This window comes from Alosa alosa, chromosome 13 (assembly GCF_017589495.1).
Source record: "Alosa alosa isolate M-15738 ecotype Scorff River chromosome 13, AALO_Geno_1.1, whole genome shotgun sequence".
NCBI lineage: Eukaryota > Metazoa > Chordata > Actinopteri > Clupeiformes > Clupeidae > Alosa > Alosa alosa.
Window position 1 is genome coordinate 32,601,319 of NC_063201.1, and position 15,577 is coordinate 32,616,895.

At 43.3% G+C, this 15,577-nt stretch overlaps 1 protein-coding gene and 1 long non-coding RNA gene across 2 annotated transcripts; both read left to right on the forward strand.

Moving 5' to 3' along the window:
- The first annotated feature begins 518 nt into the window (after nt 1–518).
- On the forward strand, nt 519–9,743 carry LOC125306280. The gene is made up of 3 exons (XR_007195534.1): nt 519–778; nt 8,778–8,910; nt 9,230–9,743. It is a non-coding gene; the product is annotated as an uncharacterized LOC125306280 (long non-coding RNA).
- Nucleotides 9,744–13,075: 3,332 nt separating this feature from the next.
- On the forward strand, nt 13,076–14,942 carry LOC125306538. Its single transcript, XM_048261955.1, has one exon. It carries the CDS (start codon nt 13,076–13,078, stop codon nt 14,867–14,869), a length of 1,794 nt encoding a protein of 597 aa, XP_048117912.1. The 3' UTR covers nt 14,870–14,942.
- The last annotated feature ends 635 nt before the right edge of the window (nt 14,943–15,577 follow it).

A 15,577-nucleotide genomic window follows, 5' to 3' on the forward strand; every position in this document is an offset into this window, starting at 1 on the left:
CCCTCACTATATGTTCACACAATCTGCCAATCAAATCACATAGCGGACAGTGGTAGTAGTCGAGAACGATCGGGGAAGGAGCAGAAGGTAAAATGGTAAAGTAAAATGTTATCAAATAATGTTAATATGTTGATATGTGCCTATATGTATGTTGTCTCTACGTGTCTTTATTACTATTGTCAACAGGTATGTTTTACTACTGTCTATTTGTTACTACTACATGTGCATGTTTTTGAATGTATAGAGTTAACACCTCTTATTTTGCAGGATTGCACATTCCTCAGCAACAGGAAAGGGCTGGGAAGTATGTGGAGGCAGCACGGGACTTCCAGCTTCTCAAGTCCAGGGAAAGGCAGCAATGTTAAAAAAAAAAAAAAGATCCCCACAAGACAACTGTGTGAAGGTAACTCGTCTGTTGATGCAGGCTAATAATTCTGCTGGTAGTTCAATGTAGTAGTTTTTGTAGTGCATCACATTCATTTAACCAAATCTACTTCTGCATTTCTTTGTAGATTTCAGTAGGCCTATATGCGCCTCAAGGATGGGTCCTCCCCCCGGCAAGTGTCGCCAGAGATCAGAGCAGCCCAAATGAAAATGAAAACTTTCATTACAAACATACAGGGTGATTCGTATGTCCTGCTCTACCCTGACACGACACCAGTCGTCAACATTCCCGGGACAGATATGCCTTTCTTACTGCAACTTTATAAAGATGCAGTGGGGAAAGGATATCAAAGACTCACCCTCTATATATGTGCATCGGAAGACTTCCTTTCATGTAAGTGATTCTGAAATTAATAACCAAATAAGAACTGATCCATGATCCATAATTTTTATTCAGGAGTAAATCTATCTATTTTATTGTATTGATTTTTCCTCTTGACAAAATGTAATACAGAATTGTCACAAAGACATACTTTCCGATGTTTTGGGATCACTCTCACTGAATCACGAGATTATGAATGCATGGTGATATTTTTGCTATGTACAATGTAATCTAACATTACCTCTCTATAGACAATGCATATCTTCTGTCAGTTAATCTCTTCGCTCCCGTGCTGCAGCTGGGGCATTTGGGTTAAATGGCATCGGCATGCAATTCAACATCACGTCTCCTTAAGTCATCTAATATTTCCTAATTTATGTCATCAACACATCCGTGATTCGTGAAAATGTGTACGCTAGATTTATGCCTATTTTTTCACATCTTAATAGACACCACACTGATTTCCCTCGAGTGGTAATATTTTTCTTTGAAATTATGTATGGTTTACCGAAATGGGAACTACGTTGTATAGATTAATGTAGCGAAGTGTGCGTTGCGCAGCACAGGTGGCCTATGAGAAAGTTTCCAAGTTGACCTAACTTTCAACTCTGCACAGTACAGTATATCCCATTAACTGCATGACAGTAGGCTATTTACAATATTTTCTGTTAAGTAGAGTTTGTAAACACTTTATCATCAACTTAATACACGCACAACATTCGTTTGAGCAGGAGAGAGAATAACAATGAATGGGTGCAGCAACTACAGAAATTGTAGCCATACTTGCTGCTTTCTTGTACTATTTGCTGGTTAACAGCACATAAAAGCTGATTTAAGCTAATTCACTAACTCAAGACTTTAAGGCCATCATGGATATAAAACGTTTTTTGAAAATAACAAAAGGATGGAGGGAACATAACAAAGCTTGGAGTTATTTCAGATGGGCTGCAACAAAGTAGGCAAAATTGTGGTGCTTAAAACCTTAGCGCAGCTGGAATAATGCTTAGGCTGATGTTAAAGCGCACGCGATGTTTAAAGCCATACACAACGGTAAATTGGAAACTTTAGCCTTTATAGGGCTGTATAAAGTTGTCCAAATTAATAGGTTATAATTAGGCGTTGTTGTTGTAAAGATATTGCATGTAGATGTTGTACTATATAGGCTACTGAATTTTTAGGTCACCAATGCACGAACAAAACCGGGAAATGGACAAATATTATCAAGGCTTTGAATGTTTCCATCTGTGCACAGGGGTGTCTGTAGATTGGTGTGCAACGCATTCATTCATGCAGGCCTGTGGTCATGCATGCGCCCTTAAAATAGCATCTGCATTTGCGCCACAGACTTTAGACCAGGGAGTTCCTGGTCTGTGGCGGAATTGTTTTCTGAAACTGCAAAATATCAACAGTGAACGTTTGCGCCGGAACACGCCCTGTCTTTTCGCTGAACCGCCCCGGTGGGCGCAATCGAATTCCCTAATTTACAGGCAGTGCCGGCCCGAGCCTTTTGGGGGCCCTAAGCAGAATTTGATTTGGGGGCCCCCTCCCACAACGCAGAGTCACCTGTGCTTGGCGATAATTGACAACTTCACACTATAATGTCATATTATAAATTAATACAGTGAGGTTATGTATTAATACAGTGACTGATTATGAACTACTGTCCCCCTGGACACAGATGCATAAGGACTTGGTAGGCTCATTCAGTAATCCATCCTTGCTGACATGCCAAAAAATGTTTTGGGGCTCCGCTCTACACTTCTGGCCCCATGTGCTTGGTAAACCAATGTATTAGTTGTTATTTACACCAACCCTGTCACCTTTTAATCTTAGAGGGTACCAAAATCACAGATTTATTTGAAACATTCATATTCAAAGTGAAGCACTAAGGGTGGTTTACTGAAGTTGAATTGACAAATAACAAAATACAACAGCATTTGTATTTGTTGTAAACAAGTACATCCGTTTAATGACTTGTTTTTCAACAGATTTGCAGAACAAATCCGCAAATGTGCATTAAATGATCATTCTTCAACTACAAAATAAAACCAAAATAGACAAACATTAATAATAATGACAAAAATAAAATGTCCCAAAGAGTAGATACTTATTCCTACTTCGTTCCTGGCTTTCAGGTATCTGCAGCTCTGCAGTGGACGAACCTGCAATGATTAAATAAATACATAAATAAATAAAACAAAAACTATGTTAAATGTGTCATGTCATATTAACAGGCTATGTAACCATTTGCCATCAAGAAAACCTCACCTTCTGTGTCATCAGCCATGGAGGCAGACACTTGATGAGGTAGAGTTAAGTAGTGGTAGAGATGTGCTCCAAAGTACTTCAACAGTGTCTCTGAAAAAAAAAATATATTGCATAAGTGCATATTTGATCGAGCAGAATGAGTTTATTTTGCTATCATTACTTACACTCATCAACAAGCAATTCCACATGTAACAATTCATATTCTATTGGCAAATGAGGCATAATCAAAAGTAACGCTTAACATGGTGATCTACTGCAGCCTAAATATTAGGGTAGCACCGCTACATCACTTGCCACTATCTTAATCAAATGTAAGTTTATTTCCATCACAGAAGTCTCCCCACCCAAAATGGTATATTTTCTCAAACACTACCATCTCTCACCAAAGATCTTAGAGCAGAGCGCACGTACTGTTCCATCTTTGCCTATGAAGCTGGAACGTTACCGATGCCCAGAGTCGCGCTAGTCAGTGGGTTGGGACTGGGAGCCTGGGCTTAGGGACCGTTCGTTATTTATAATCGGGGTCACCGGAGGGATTTTGAGTGCTTCAATCAAAAATTGCATGACCCTCCAATGCCTCCAAAAAATTTTCAACAACCCTCCAGCAGTGTTTTCAAAAAAGACATGACCCTCCCCAGCCAATTGTCGATACCTTCCGATCACGTTATAAAGCGCTATAACACATCGACGTGTGCTATCGTTCTAAACTCACCCTGCTTTGTGATCACATCACATCACACTTCACCAAGATGGTGGCCATTTCAGTAGATTTATTCACTAACATTGTTGTGGAAACACAATAAGCATGGAAACTAAATGCACACTTCCTGCAACTGCATTAGCCTAGGCTACTTGAAATAAGTTACTCCTCTAGTAAGTATTCACATGAAATAAAACAATAAAACATTGAGACCATTTAACAAAGCACACTGGGTAATAACAAATTCAACACATGAACTTGTTGCTATGGACTCGTCTCTAGGCTTCCTCAGTCATTGTAAAGCTGCGAGCTGAACATTATCCAAAACTCTCAGACGAAAGGCCAATTTGGGAGCATGCTACACTCCTTACTTCTCAAATGACTTGAAAAGGCCGTTTGCACAATTTCATTTTGCCTATTTCACTATCATTTTAACTTTTCCCCGCTGTCTTGCCGTTTTAATATTTTCCCGTAGAATATCCCATATTAGGCCTACTGTAATACTCTCATAACATTAGTCCTGCATTCTGGCCTGTCTCTGTGTTGTCCTGTTGTTACCCCTTGCCCTTCCAGAGAAACAGATGTATTCAAATCATCGTTTTGCTTGCTTGAATGCGAACTCAGAGTGATGTTAACCTACAGTAGACCTATTTAAGTTAACGACGTGGTTGTCGTGAAAGCACGATTCATTCGATTCATAGCTGGAACGAAAGAGAACGTTATATGGCGACAGAAATCAACAATCAAAAAAGCCACTTTGATTTTTTGCTGTTTTCATTAATACAAAGGTGGGTGACCTTTATACAAATATATATACAAAATCTATTCTACCTATCTCCTATTCTAAGCTAAAGTTAATATTAATATAAAAACAAATCAATCTAAATATCGCTATGTATCGCTAAAAATGCTGTCTCTTGTCATCACCACCAACGTCTGCGCAGATTGTTGGTAGCTGGGGCTATTATAGTTGCGGCTGGTTGGCAAGCACGCGACTTTTAGATGTGCAGTATTCTGTTAAATAATCTGATAAGTGAAGTGCTCACATGGCACTGAACTCTTCAATGTATCCCCCCATCATTTTGTTGAATTGTAACGGGCTACACCTCTGCTAACTTTCTTTAAGGACTGAGAAAGGTGGTGGAACTGCATCAATATGGGCTAACCACCTAGAATGCAAAAGTAACTCTCTTGGTGATTTCTCATCTTTTGAACAACATTCCATACTCCTATCCTCTATTCCTCCTGTTCTTGCTATTACTGTCTATAGAGCCCCCAAACCAAATGCTATTTTTCTAGAGGAGTTCAGTGACTTACTTTCCATTGTCAGTTTAAACTTTGACAATATTTTGATTGTAGGTGACTTCAATCTACATGTGGATAATCCGGCAAACCCTGCAGCCACTGAATTTCTAAATTTATTAAAATCCATGGACTTCACTCAACAAGTTCATGAGCCTACTCATAAGCATGGCCACACACTGGACATAATCATCTCTCGTGGGCTCAGTATTGAGGTCTCTTCAGTACTGGATTTTGCTGTCTCGGATCATTTCTGTGTATTTTTTTCTGTGATGCTAAGTCAGCCCAACAAAATGACTGAGCATGTAGTAATGAAATGACACCTCACCTCAGATGCTGCTCAAGCTTTTAAATTTCATCTAAATAACTTACCTCCACTGGTCCCCCCTTTTACTTGTGATGATCTTGTGATACATCTTAATAATAATCTGAGGCATGCCATTGACACTGTAGCACCTGCCAAACCAAGAAAAGTCAAAACCAAGCAGAAGCCTCCCTGAAGAACAGGGGAAATCCTAAAACTAAAGAGAGCCTGTAGGCAAGCTGAGCGGGCATTGCGTAAAACTAAGCTGCACATCCATCACAACATTCTTAAAGAACTTCTCACTAAGTTTAACAGGGAATCCAGACATGGAAGGCAAGCTTACTTCTCAGATCTCATCATTAAAAATCAAAATAACCCCAGGGTACTCTTTTCCACTATTGACAGTCTCATAAATCCAGCTCCCAAACCTCATACTATCACCTCCTTAAAATGTGAGGAGCTCGCTGCTTTCTTCAGGGATAAGATCCTGAATATTAGGCTGAATCTTAACCATACCACACTGAATGACATTGAGCTCCAGTCTCTGGTCACTGTCCCTGGGCCCAGAGCCACTATGTCTGAGTTTGTCATGATTGACAAAGACATGCTCAGGAAAAATGTTATGCAATTGAAACCTTCTACATGCCTGCTTGATCCCATACCCACCAAACCTCCCTTTTCTTGGTAAAATCCTTGAGAAAGTTGACTACAAACAGCTATATGACTACTTAAACTTGAACAGCATTTTTGAGAAGCTACAGTCTGGTTTCCGCCGCCACCATAGCACAGAGACAGCCCTACTTAAAGTAGTCAATGATATTAGATTAAACATGGACAACAACCTTCCCTCCATTCTTGTACTGCTTGATCTGAGCGCTGCCTTTAATACGGTAGACCATGCCTTGCTTCTCAGCAGGCTACAGCATCATGTTGGCCTATCTGGGTCTGTCCTTAATTGGTTCAGGACATATCTTTCCGGCAGAGATTTCTTTGTCTCCCTTAGTGACCACTCCTCTGCCACCACTCCCATCACATGCGGTGTCCCTCAAGGGTCCATTCTCGGGCCAGTTCTATTTAGTCTGTACATTCTCCCACTGGGAAACATTATCAGGAGACATGGGACATGGGATTGACTTCCATAGCTATGCTGACGACACCCAGCTTTATTTTTCTGTCTCCCCCAACGACACCAGCCCTATTGCCAATCTCATTCAGTGCATTGAACGAATGAATACCTGGATGTCTACTAACTTCCTACAACTGAACAAAGACAAGACAGAAGTTTTAGTCATTGGCCCTAAGCCTCAGAGGGAACTTATAAGTAAAAATGTAAGCATCCTGGCACAGAACATCAAACCCCTGGCCAAAAACCTTGGTGTGCTCCTTGACCTGAACTTTGAGTCACATATAAATCATGTCACCAGTTGTGCTTTTTACCATCTAAGAAATATTTCTAAAATGCGGCCTCTGCTCACCCAGGCTGACACAGAAAAGCTGGTACATGCTTTTATTACTAGCAGGCTTGATTACTGTAACGGCCTCTTCACTGGCCTATCAAAAAAAGATATTAACAAGCTGCAGTTAATTCAGAATGCAGCAGCATGTGTGCTGACCAAGACCAAAAAGAGAGCTCACATTACCCCTATCCTAAAATCCCTTCACTGGCTCCCTGTCAGTTTTAGAATTGATTTTAAGGTCTTACTCTTGGTTTTTAAAGCCCTAAATGGACTTGCGCCTGTGTCTGTGTATCTGTCTGACTTGCTCTTACCGTACTCTCCGTCACGGCCACTCAGATCCTCAGACTCCGGCCTCCTAGTTACTCCCAGGGTGAGGACCAAGACACATGGGGAGGCAGCCTTCGCTCACCATGGTCCTGCCCTGTGGAACAGCCTGCCACTTGCGCTAAGGATGGTCCAATCAGTTGAACTTTTTAAGAAACATCTTAAGACATACCTTTTTAGCCTTGCTTTCTCTTAAATCCCTGTCCGTTCTGGAATTTTAGGTCTTGGTGTGTCTGTTCTGTATGCATATGCACGTGTGTACACATCTCTTCATATTTTATGACTTTTGTACCTTGATTTTTATTCTTATTTTTACACTTATTTTATTGCTCTTATCATTCTTTTTGTTTTACCTTATTTCTAAGTGCTGTTGTTAAGCACCTTGTATTGCTGTTTGCACGAAAGGCGCTTTATAAATAAAACTGAATTGAATTGAATTAACTAAGTGGGTTAAGTTGACCTAGCACCTAAGCAATGGAAGGCAATACCATCAAATGCATTACAACCTTTGTTCAGTAAATATCTTTCTTATTCCAGAGGTGAGGAAAATGACTTGCCTCTTTCATGCATCTCCTTTGTCCATCTCCTGTGTTCGGGGAATGCCATTTGAAATCACTCTTCAGGTCGTGATGTGATTAGAAAATGCATAAATTAACCTTCATGGTTCTTTTCAATTGAGACTCATTCAGTTCATATTTTTTAAATGAAGAAAGACAGTGAGTGCTTCTGGTTTCTCTCTTCAAATAAACTAGGGCTGCAGCTATGAGTCTTTTTGGAATCGAGTATGCTAGTGATTATTTCATCAAATAACAAAATATTTATGTATTTATTTGTTAAAATATTTTGCTTTAAGTGCAAATTGATTAATATGCACAATAAATGTCAAGCTGTAAACTAGCCCTAGTCACTTCAAAGTAAATGTATTTATTTTATGTAGATTTGTGCATCTGCAGCATCTACCTTTCCTACCAAATAACCTCATTTACAAAAAATAACTGCAGTTTTCACAGTGCAGTTATTCTACAATACAGTGCAGTACTTAAGTATTTTCATGTTTAAAATACAGAATTTCTGCAGTAAAGTACAGTGCAGTGCAGTTTTGACGTCCTTGTCTTTTCTAAGTTTGAAATGATCCCAAAACTTTGGACATCTTCTGCCTTTTACGGATGGTTTCTTTGTTGTGTCATCACGCCAACTTAATTCGGAAAGTGGTGTGCGTGTCGGTAATAACAGTCCGTGTGAAACAATAACCCCTGAGCTGAGCAGGCCATATTGCAAGTGATGGAAATTAAGCGAAGCTTCGAGGCAGATAATTTTCCTCAATCAATTTTTGTAATTTAATTATTTTGAGTTACTAAAGTAATTAATTCAGCCCTAAAATAAACTTTTAACAATTCCTTTCATAATCAGCTTTCCATCACTACCGTCTCCAGTTTATGTGGATATTGTGTTACCTATTTCAGTCACATCTAAAACAATAATCATGTGTTACCAAGCTGGACCTAAATTGAGTCTGAACTATCTGAGCTAGATCAAGTTATTATGTTAGGAATGTGTTAAGTTGAATTCAGTTAATAGGAAATGAAATTGGTTAATGCATAACACTGCTTTTGAAATTGTATCCTTAAAATTATTATCTTTTATGATTCCTTTTAGGAGTATTTGTGATGCACACCACACTACTCTGTGAAGTGCTCCTGACCTTCAGGAGGAACAAGGATCAACTGGAGGTCAACCTGGGAAGAGGATACTTGAAGCTGTTGCTGCCACTGAAAAGCGCAACCCTGTTGTAAGAATTGTGCTTTCATGCTCATCTTTCATATACCTTGTTCACTTTCAGCAGCTTAAACACGTTTTGGATTATAACTTCTTATTCCACTGCTTGGTTGGATTTCCCATTGTCCTACGTAATTTAGAATGACTATTAACATTGTTATTTGAACACCTATGAAGTAGATCTAATTTTTTGAACGTATCACACTTGTATATTAATTGCTGGTGGGGTATACCATGTCTCATAGTGTTCTTAATTGTGTGGGGTTTTTTTAGTGGTTAGGATAGCCAAATGTATATTTACTTTCCATTATTTTTATTTATGCTCCATACAGAAAGGACTCGAGCTGGAAGTCAAGTGTGCCGATCTTGGCAGACCTGTGCCACTGTGAGGTGTTGAGTGCGTCTTGGGAGAGCTGACATCTCTTCACAGCAAGAACCTTGATTGGTGCAGAGCTGAAGCATCACACATAAAGGAGTGCACAATCACCTTTAGAGGTTTACCTCTGGTCACTCCATAGACTTCTGAAAAAAATATGGGGATTTGGAATTATCCCACCTGTTAAACCCTCGCAGGGACGACAAAATCGGAAATTCAAATGTTTTGTTCTACACACTTTTGTCCTCTGTCTGAGTGGATACTGTAATCTCCGGTATGAGAAGTAGACTATAGTTCCCTCATCTGATTCATAACATCCTCTCTTTTGACATCCTCTTGACAACATAACCATACCAGAGTGATAGAGAAACCATACTAGTGGTAGTAGACCATAGTAGGCATCTTGACACACACACCACCCTGTCTGCAGTTGAAAGTCGTTGTATTTTGACTTGTTTACAGTTCTTGAAGTGCAGTTTGTTGTTTGTGTACAATAAAGTGTCATGAACTTCAGAAGTTTCAGTAAGAGTTCTGTCTGTCCCTATAACGTTATAGGTTTTTGTGAGATCTGTGTTTTATTGTAGATGAGCTCCTGAGCTGAGACAATGGTTTTTGCTCAAGTTAGCCTGTCATCTCCATTTTTTAATGTACATTTCCAACGGCAGTTCTATGATTTAAGATTTGCAAATTCGCTCATTACTAGCCTGCCCTGAGGGCATTGAGCTGTAGTCGCATAGTAGCAACATCGTGTGGATAAAATTGACAACATTAGGGGAGAGCCGGGATGATTGAAACACGGGACGAATGAAACAATCCATATCGCATGCTTGTTTACATGGAAAGCAAAACAAGCTATAGTGACATTTGTCTGTGTCGGGACGATTGAAACACGTGTTTCAATCGTCCCGACCAGGCTGTAACTCCATGTATTTTAATTAAATGCACAAATAGCTGTGTTTAAACAATCATTTATGGAGGTAAGACATAGAAAAACAGTTTTAGGGAGATGAAAATACATTTGGGCCCACCAGGTAGGGGGTTGAGTTTTCCCATGTTATACTATGGAGACTGACGGCCGGTGGGTCGTTAAGCCTACTTATTTGGATGTGCATTGGCCTAACCCACGTAAAAACCTAGTGAAACGACATTTTCAACAATATAAACATGATATAAATGGGAAAGCTTACCGTTCTCGCTATAAACATGGCAGAATCATCCACAGGGCATGATATTTCAAAAAACGCTTCATACACGCTTCATGATGATGGCAATGAGTTGTTAACAGACATGCACAAAGACTTATAGCTCTGCAACAATCTATCTAAAATAAAACCTTTTGGGAGTACCATTCATGATATGTAGTAAAATTTCGAAGTTGTTGGACGTTTATATGGCTTAAACTGTATGTTTCATTCGTCCCCTTATGTTGTTTCAACTGTCCCGACCAGGAGGGACGAATGAAACATTACGCACGTCCCACTTTTGTTGTAATAATTCCTGAACGGTTTTGTTCAAAGCTGAAAATGCATCTGTATTTGACAGAGGACAGATGTAGGTTACTAGTGACCAAATATTAGCTTTCAGTGTGGTACGATCACTTTGTAAATTACGTTTAATTAAAAAGTGTTTCAACTGTCCCGGCTCTCCCCTAACATTTGTTTGGTTAATGCCTCGGACTTCACCTACTAGCCTACGGTGAAGTCCGACTTTATCGAGTAAGTCAACTTTACTTTACCCACCAATTACAGACATACTATCAAAGAATGACTAAGGTTAATATTTAACTCGTTTATTATCAAAACATTACAAACTTACATCTGTATTGTACACGTCTCTCAAGAGACGTCCATTCAGTAACTCATCCAAGCTACAACTGCTCACTTCCGTTGTGGGTTCATATCCGTTGTGAACACTTAATGATGTTTTTCTAAACAAAGTTCGGGAGGAGCCTTCGGGATGATTGACAGCAATTAACTCACCCACTGCCGCCGCAGGGTAGGCCTATTTAAGCCGACCTCCTTTTCCATACGTCACACGCTCCGACGTTCGCGAAATCAACCAGTCCGCGTATCGTTTGCTTAAGACAAGACATGGAACTGGAAATCCACGCCTCTTCCAGCGATCTGGAGGACAACTTCGTCCCGCCAACACCCGACACCCAGGGCCCTCCGCCGGGCAAAAATAATCCTTTTCGTTCCTCTCGCCGCCAGCGTAGGGAACCCAGGACACAGGGTCGCAGAAGGTGCTGAGCGGCAGTATTTCCCGCTCAGCAGCCTCAACTCGCGGCAGCACCAGGACCCAGCGCCAGCAAGGCGATGACCCTACCCACTGGACAGTGGCTCGCATCCGCAGCACTCTCCATTCCCGCGGCATCGTTCCGTGAGGTCGGATAGGAAGTTCCATCTCCTCCGCCTTCTAACGCGATGATCCGGATAGCCCGGTCTTTTAAGCCCTCCGCTCCCTCACTTTGTTTTCCTCCCCGGACCAGGAAGCAGGCTGCTCTTTCTGGCATCCCGGCGCGGTTCCTTCCGCCGGCCATTCAGCTGGACGAAGCACACACCACCAGCCACCTCGCGAACTGGGCACGCCGACAGAACCTTCCGGCACCACACGCTTCAAAGCGTATCATTCCGCTGCTTCAGCCACAGCCACTGCCACGTCAGCGGCTCAGGCCCATTCCTGCCGACTTTCTTCCCGCCGCATCTCCGCCGTATTTCCGGGTCCAACACCACTTCTCCAGACGGCCCCGGTAGCGACAGCGTCGCTACTCCCCCACCCTTCTTTCCCTCCCCATCCACCTCCCTAGCCAGGACTCGGTCCAGGGCTGCCCCCACCTCCAGTCGTTCCGGCGACTGCTCCCTCCCCCCCCTTTTCCCCTCCCCTTCCATTCCGGGAGCCACGTCTGTACTGCACGCCTCAACTCACCGAGCGTCAGTTAGAAGATTCACCTCGTTAGCTCCCCTTCTCTCTTACGAGTTAGCGAGCACCTGGTCTCGCTATTCCCCCCTAACCCTCTCTCCTTCCCCGTCCCACTTCCCGCGACCCTGTCCCAGGTTGCTCCACTTCGGTCGGCGTCAGCTCCCTCCCTCCCCCCTTTTCTCCCTTCCCATTTCTTCCCCGGCTCCGTGCTAGACCAGCCCACCGCAGCGGGTCATCATCAGCACTCAGCGAGTGCCTCGGACAACGACGTCCCGTTCCGGCTGCAAAACTATTCTTTAGCCACAGCACAGGCCCTGCCACCGCCTCCTCACGCTGCAGCATTCAACCACCACCGTCACCAGGCGTCCACCAGGAACCTCATCTTGTCAGGTGCAGGCGTAGACCTTTCTACCATTCTTCCCTCCTTCCTATTCCCTCTCATAACGGAATCTGGTTTGCGGCGAACTGGTTTTTCTCTAAAAATTCTGGCCCAGCATCAAAAACCCTGTCATTTCCCGAGTTCACCGTAGCTTTTACTAACTATACGGAAGTCATCTGTTTCGCGTTCCCCAGCCGACGCAAAGAGCTGAACGACTACCTGGCCATCATCGCCGGTCTAGCCGTATCCTACGGGGGAGCCCGTTTCTACACGTATCACCGGCTGTTTTCAGCTAAATGCGCTGCCAGAGTCAGCCTCTGGAACCAAAACCCCTACTGGGGCGCGCTCGATATGGAGCTCCATAACCGCGTTTTTCTAGGACTTAAGCCATTAGTCTTTTTTCTAGGACTTAAGACACAAGTCCACTAGTCAACCCCGACCATCAACTCCCCAGCACCAGCTCCACAGCCCCTAAATCCTCATCCTATGTTCCCCGCATCCCCGATGCTACGGCAGGAGAAGCCAGGGAAGAGGGCGGCGTTCCTGGAAAGGTCGAAAATCTGCCGAAAATTTAACTTTGCTCAGTGTAAGCCAATCCTCCTGCCCGTTACCTCCGTTTGCAGCTACTGCGCAGGCGCCCATGCCAAGTCAGTCTGTTCCGCACTCAAGAACATAAATAAAAAGTTTAAAAAGTACCTCTCTACTCCAATCATTGTTTCTGCTCTCCATTCAGAACTTCAGTCCAATCGAAATAGGGAATTTTGCGACTATTTGACTTTGGGGTTGACGCATGGGTTCCATCCAGGTGTTTTAGCAAGACCTACAGAGTCTTTCGTTTGTAAAAACCTACAATCTGCCGTCAAAGATCCGGAGGTAGTCACCTCACTCCTAAGCAAAGAGGTTGAATCTGGTTTTATGATCGGTCCGTTCACCAAGCCTCCATTCCCAGTCTACAGGATCAACCCCATAGGCGTAGCTACGCGCAAATACTCAGGGAAAAAGAGACTTATCATCGACCTCTCAGCTCCGCACAATAGTACCATTCCCAGCATTAACAGTTTGATTCCACTAGAAGAGTTCTCGCTGCACTACCACTCCGTTGACGACGCTATCGCTCTGATCAAAAAGGCAGGTAGACGTTGCTGGCTAGCTAAAGCGGACATCACCTCAGCCTTCAAAGTCATGCCCATTGATCTCGAATTCTGGCACCTCTTCGGAGTCAAATGGCATAGGAGATACTATTTTGCAGTTCGCCTCACCTTCGGCTGCCGCAGCAGTCCCAAAATTTTTGATACGCTATCAGAAGCCCTGTGCTGGATTCTCCTAAATAATTATAAGCTCCCATTTCTCGTTCATCTTCTGGATGACTTTCTAGTAGTTATCCCCCATTCCTACCCACCGGCCCTAGGCATTTCTACGCTAATTGACGTATTCAACAAACTGGGAGTCCCACTCTCAGAAGAGAAGACGTGCGGTCCCTTATCCAGACTCAAATTCCTCGACATCATTTTAGATACCGAAGAATTCTCTTCATCTCTCCCTAAAGAGAAAAAAGACAGAATCTCTTTACTGTTGAACGAGTTTATAACCTCACCATCTCACACCAAACAAGAAATTCTCTCCCTTCTAGGCCACCTCAATTTCGCCATGCGAATCATTCCCCAGGGCCGCCCTTTCATCTCGCATCTCCTAAACTGCGCCTCAGCAACCCCATCTCTCGAAGACGTAGTATCTCTAGATGCCCAGTGCCTGGCCGATCTCAAACTCTGGAGGATGTGTTTAGACGAATGGAATGGTCTGTGCATGTTCTACGACGACTGCCAATCATCTCCAGAAGACCTCCAGTTGTACACAGACGCAGCCCCCTCAATAGGCTTCGGAGGCTTTTTCAAAGGGCGCTGGTTTGCATCCCCTTGGGCACTAGAGTTCAGAGAGCTAATAACGGAAAATGAATCGTCAGCCGTGTTCGAACTCTACCCCGTAGTCATTGCGGCCCTACTCTGGGGGAAGGAGTGGACCTCCAAGAGCGTGCTAATCCACAGCGACAACGAAGCCGTAGTGCACGTCATAAATAACTCGCGCTCAAAATCGTCTGCGCTTTCCCCTCTTATTAGGCGTCTAATCTGGATAGCAGCCAGCTACCAGTTCATTATAAGAGCCGCGCACGTCCCCGGTTGCCACAATGAAATTGCTGACTCTCTTTCTCGTCTTAATTTCCAGAGATTCAGAAGCTTGGCTCCAGAGGCGGACCCGTACCCTACTCCACTCCCCAGCTTTTCGGAGACCATCTTCCTATAAACCACCCCCTCAGCTATCTTCAGCCCATCACGGCCGACCTAGCCCTCCAAGCCCTCGCACCCAGGACCATGCAGTCCTACTGGACTGCTTGGTGGATCTAAACAGTTCCATGCAAAACACTCACTACCATTTCCCAGTTTCGATGCAGTCACCATATCATCATTTATCACCGTATCCGTAGGCAACAGCCAGTCCCCCAAGACTCCCGCCTTCCCATTACCTCAAGCATTCTCGCCACCTGCCTCGCTACCCTTCGCCGAGGGTTCATATCACCACATTCGATTTCACCATCTCCGTTATGTTTATACTGGCCTTTTGGGCTGCTGAGATGTAGCGAGTTTACATGCCTTTTCGTCTCTCTTCATTCCCGATGTCCACCCGTGCATCGCAGATCTAAACAGCTAGACCAAGACACCATTCGATTTACCATCAAACAGAGTAAAACCGATCCAGTTCGAAAAGGACCTCCATATTCATTTTAACTCCGCCTCAGATCTTCCAGCCTTTCCAATACCTATCTCACTACATCTCATACCGGTCAGCTCAAGCCGTCTACTAGCCCGCTCTTAGTGTCAGGCGAAGGGCTACCCATCACTTCGCCACAGATTCCAGACACTCTTAAAAAAAACATTCTAGTCAAATCTGGTTTCCAGCGGATCGCTACTCCGCGCACTCCTTCAGGATAGGAGCTGCCACAACAGCTGCGCT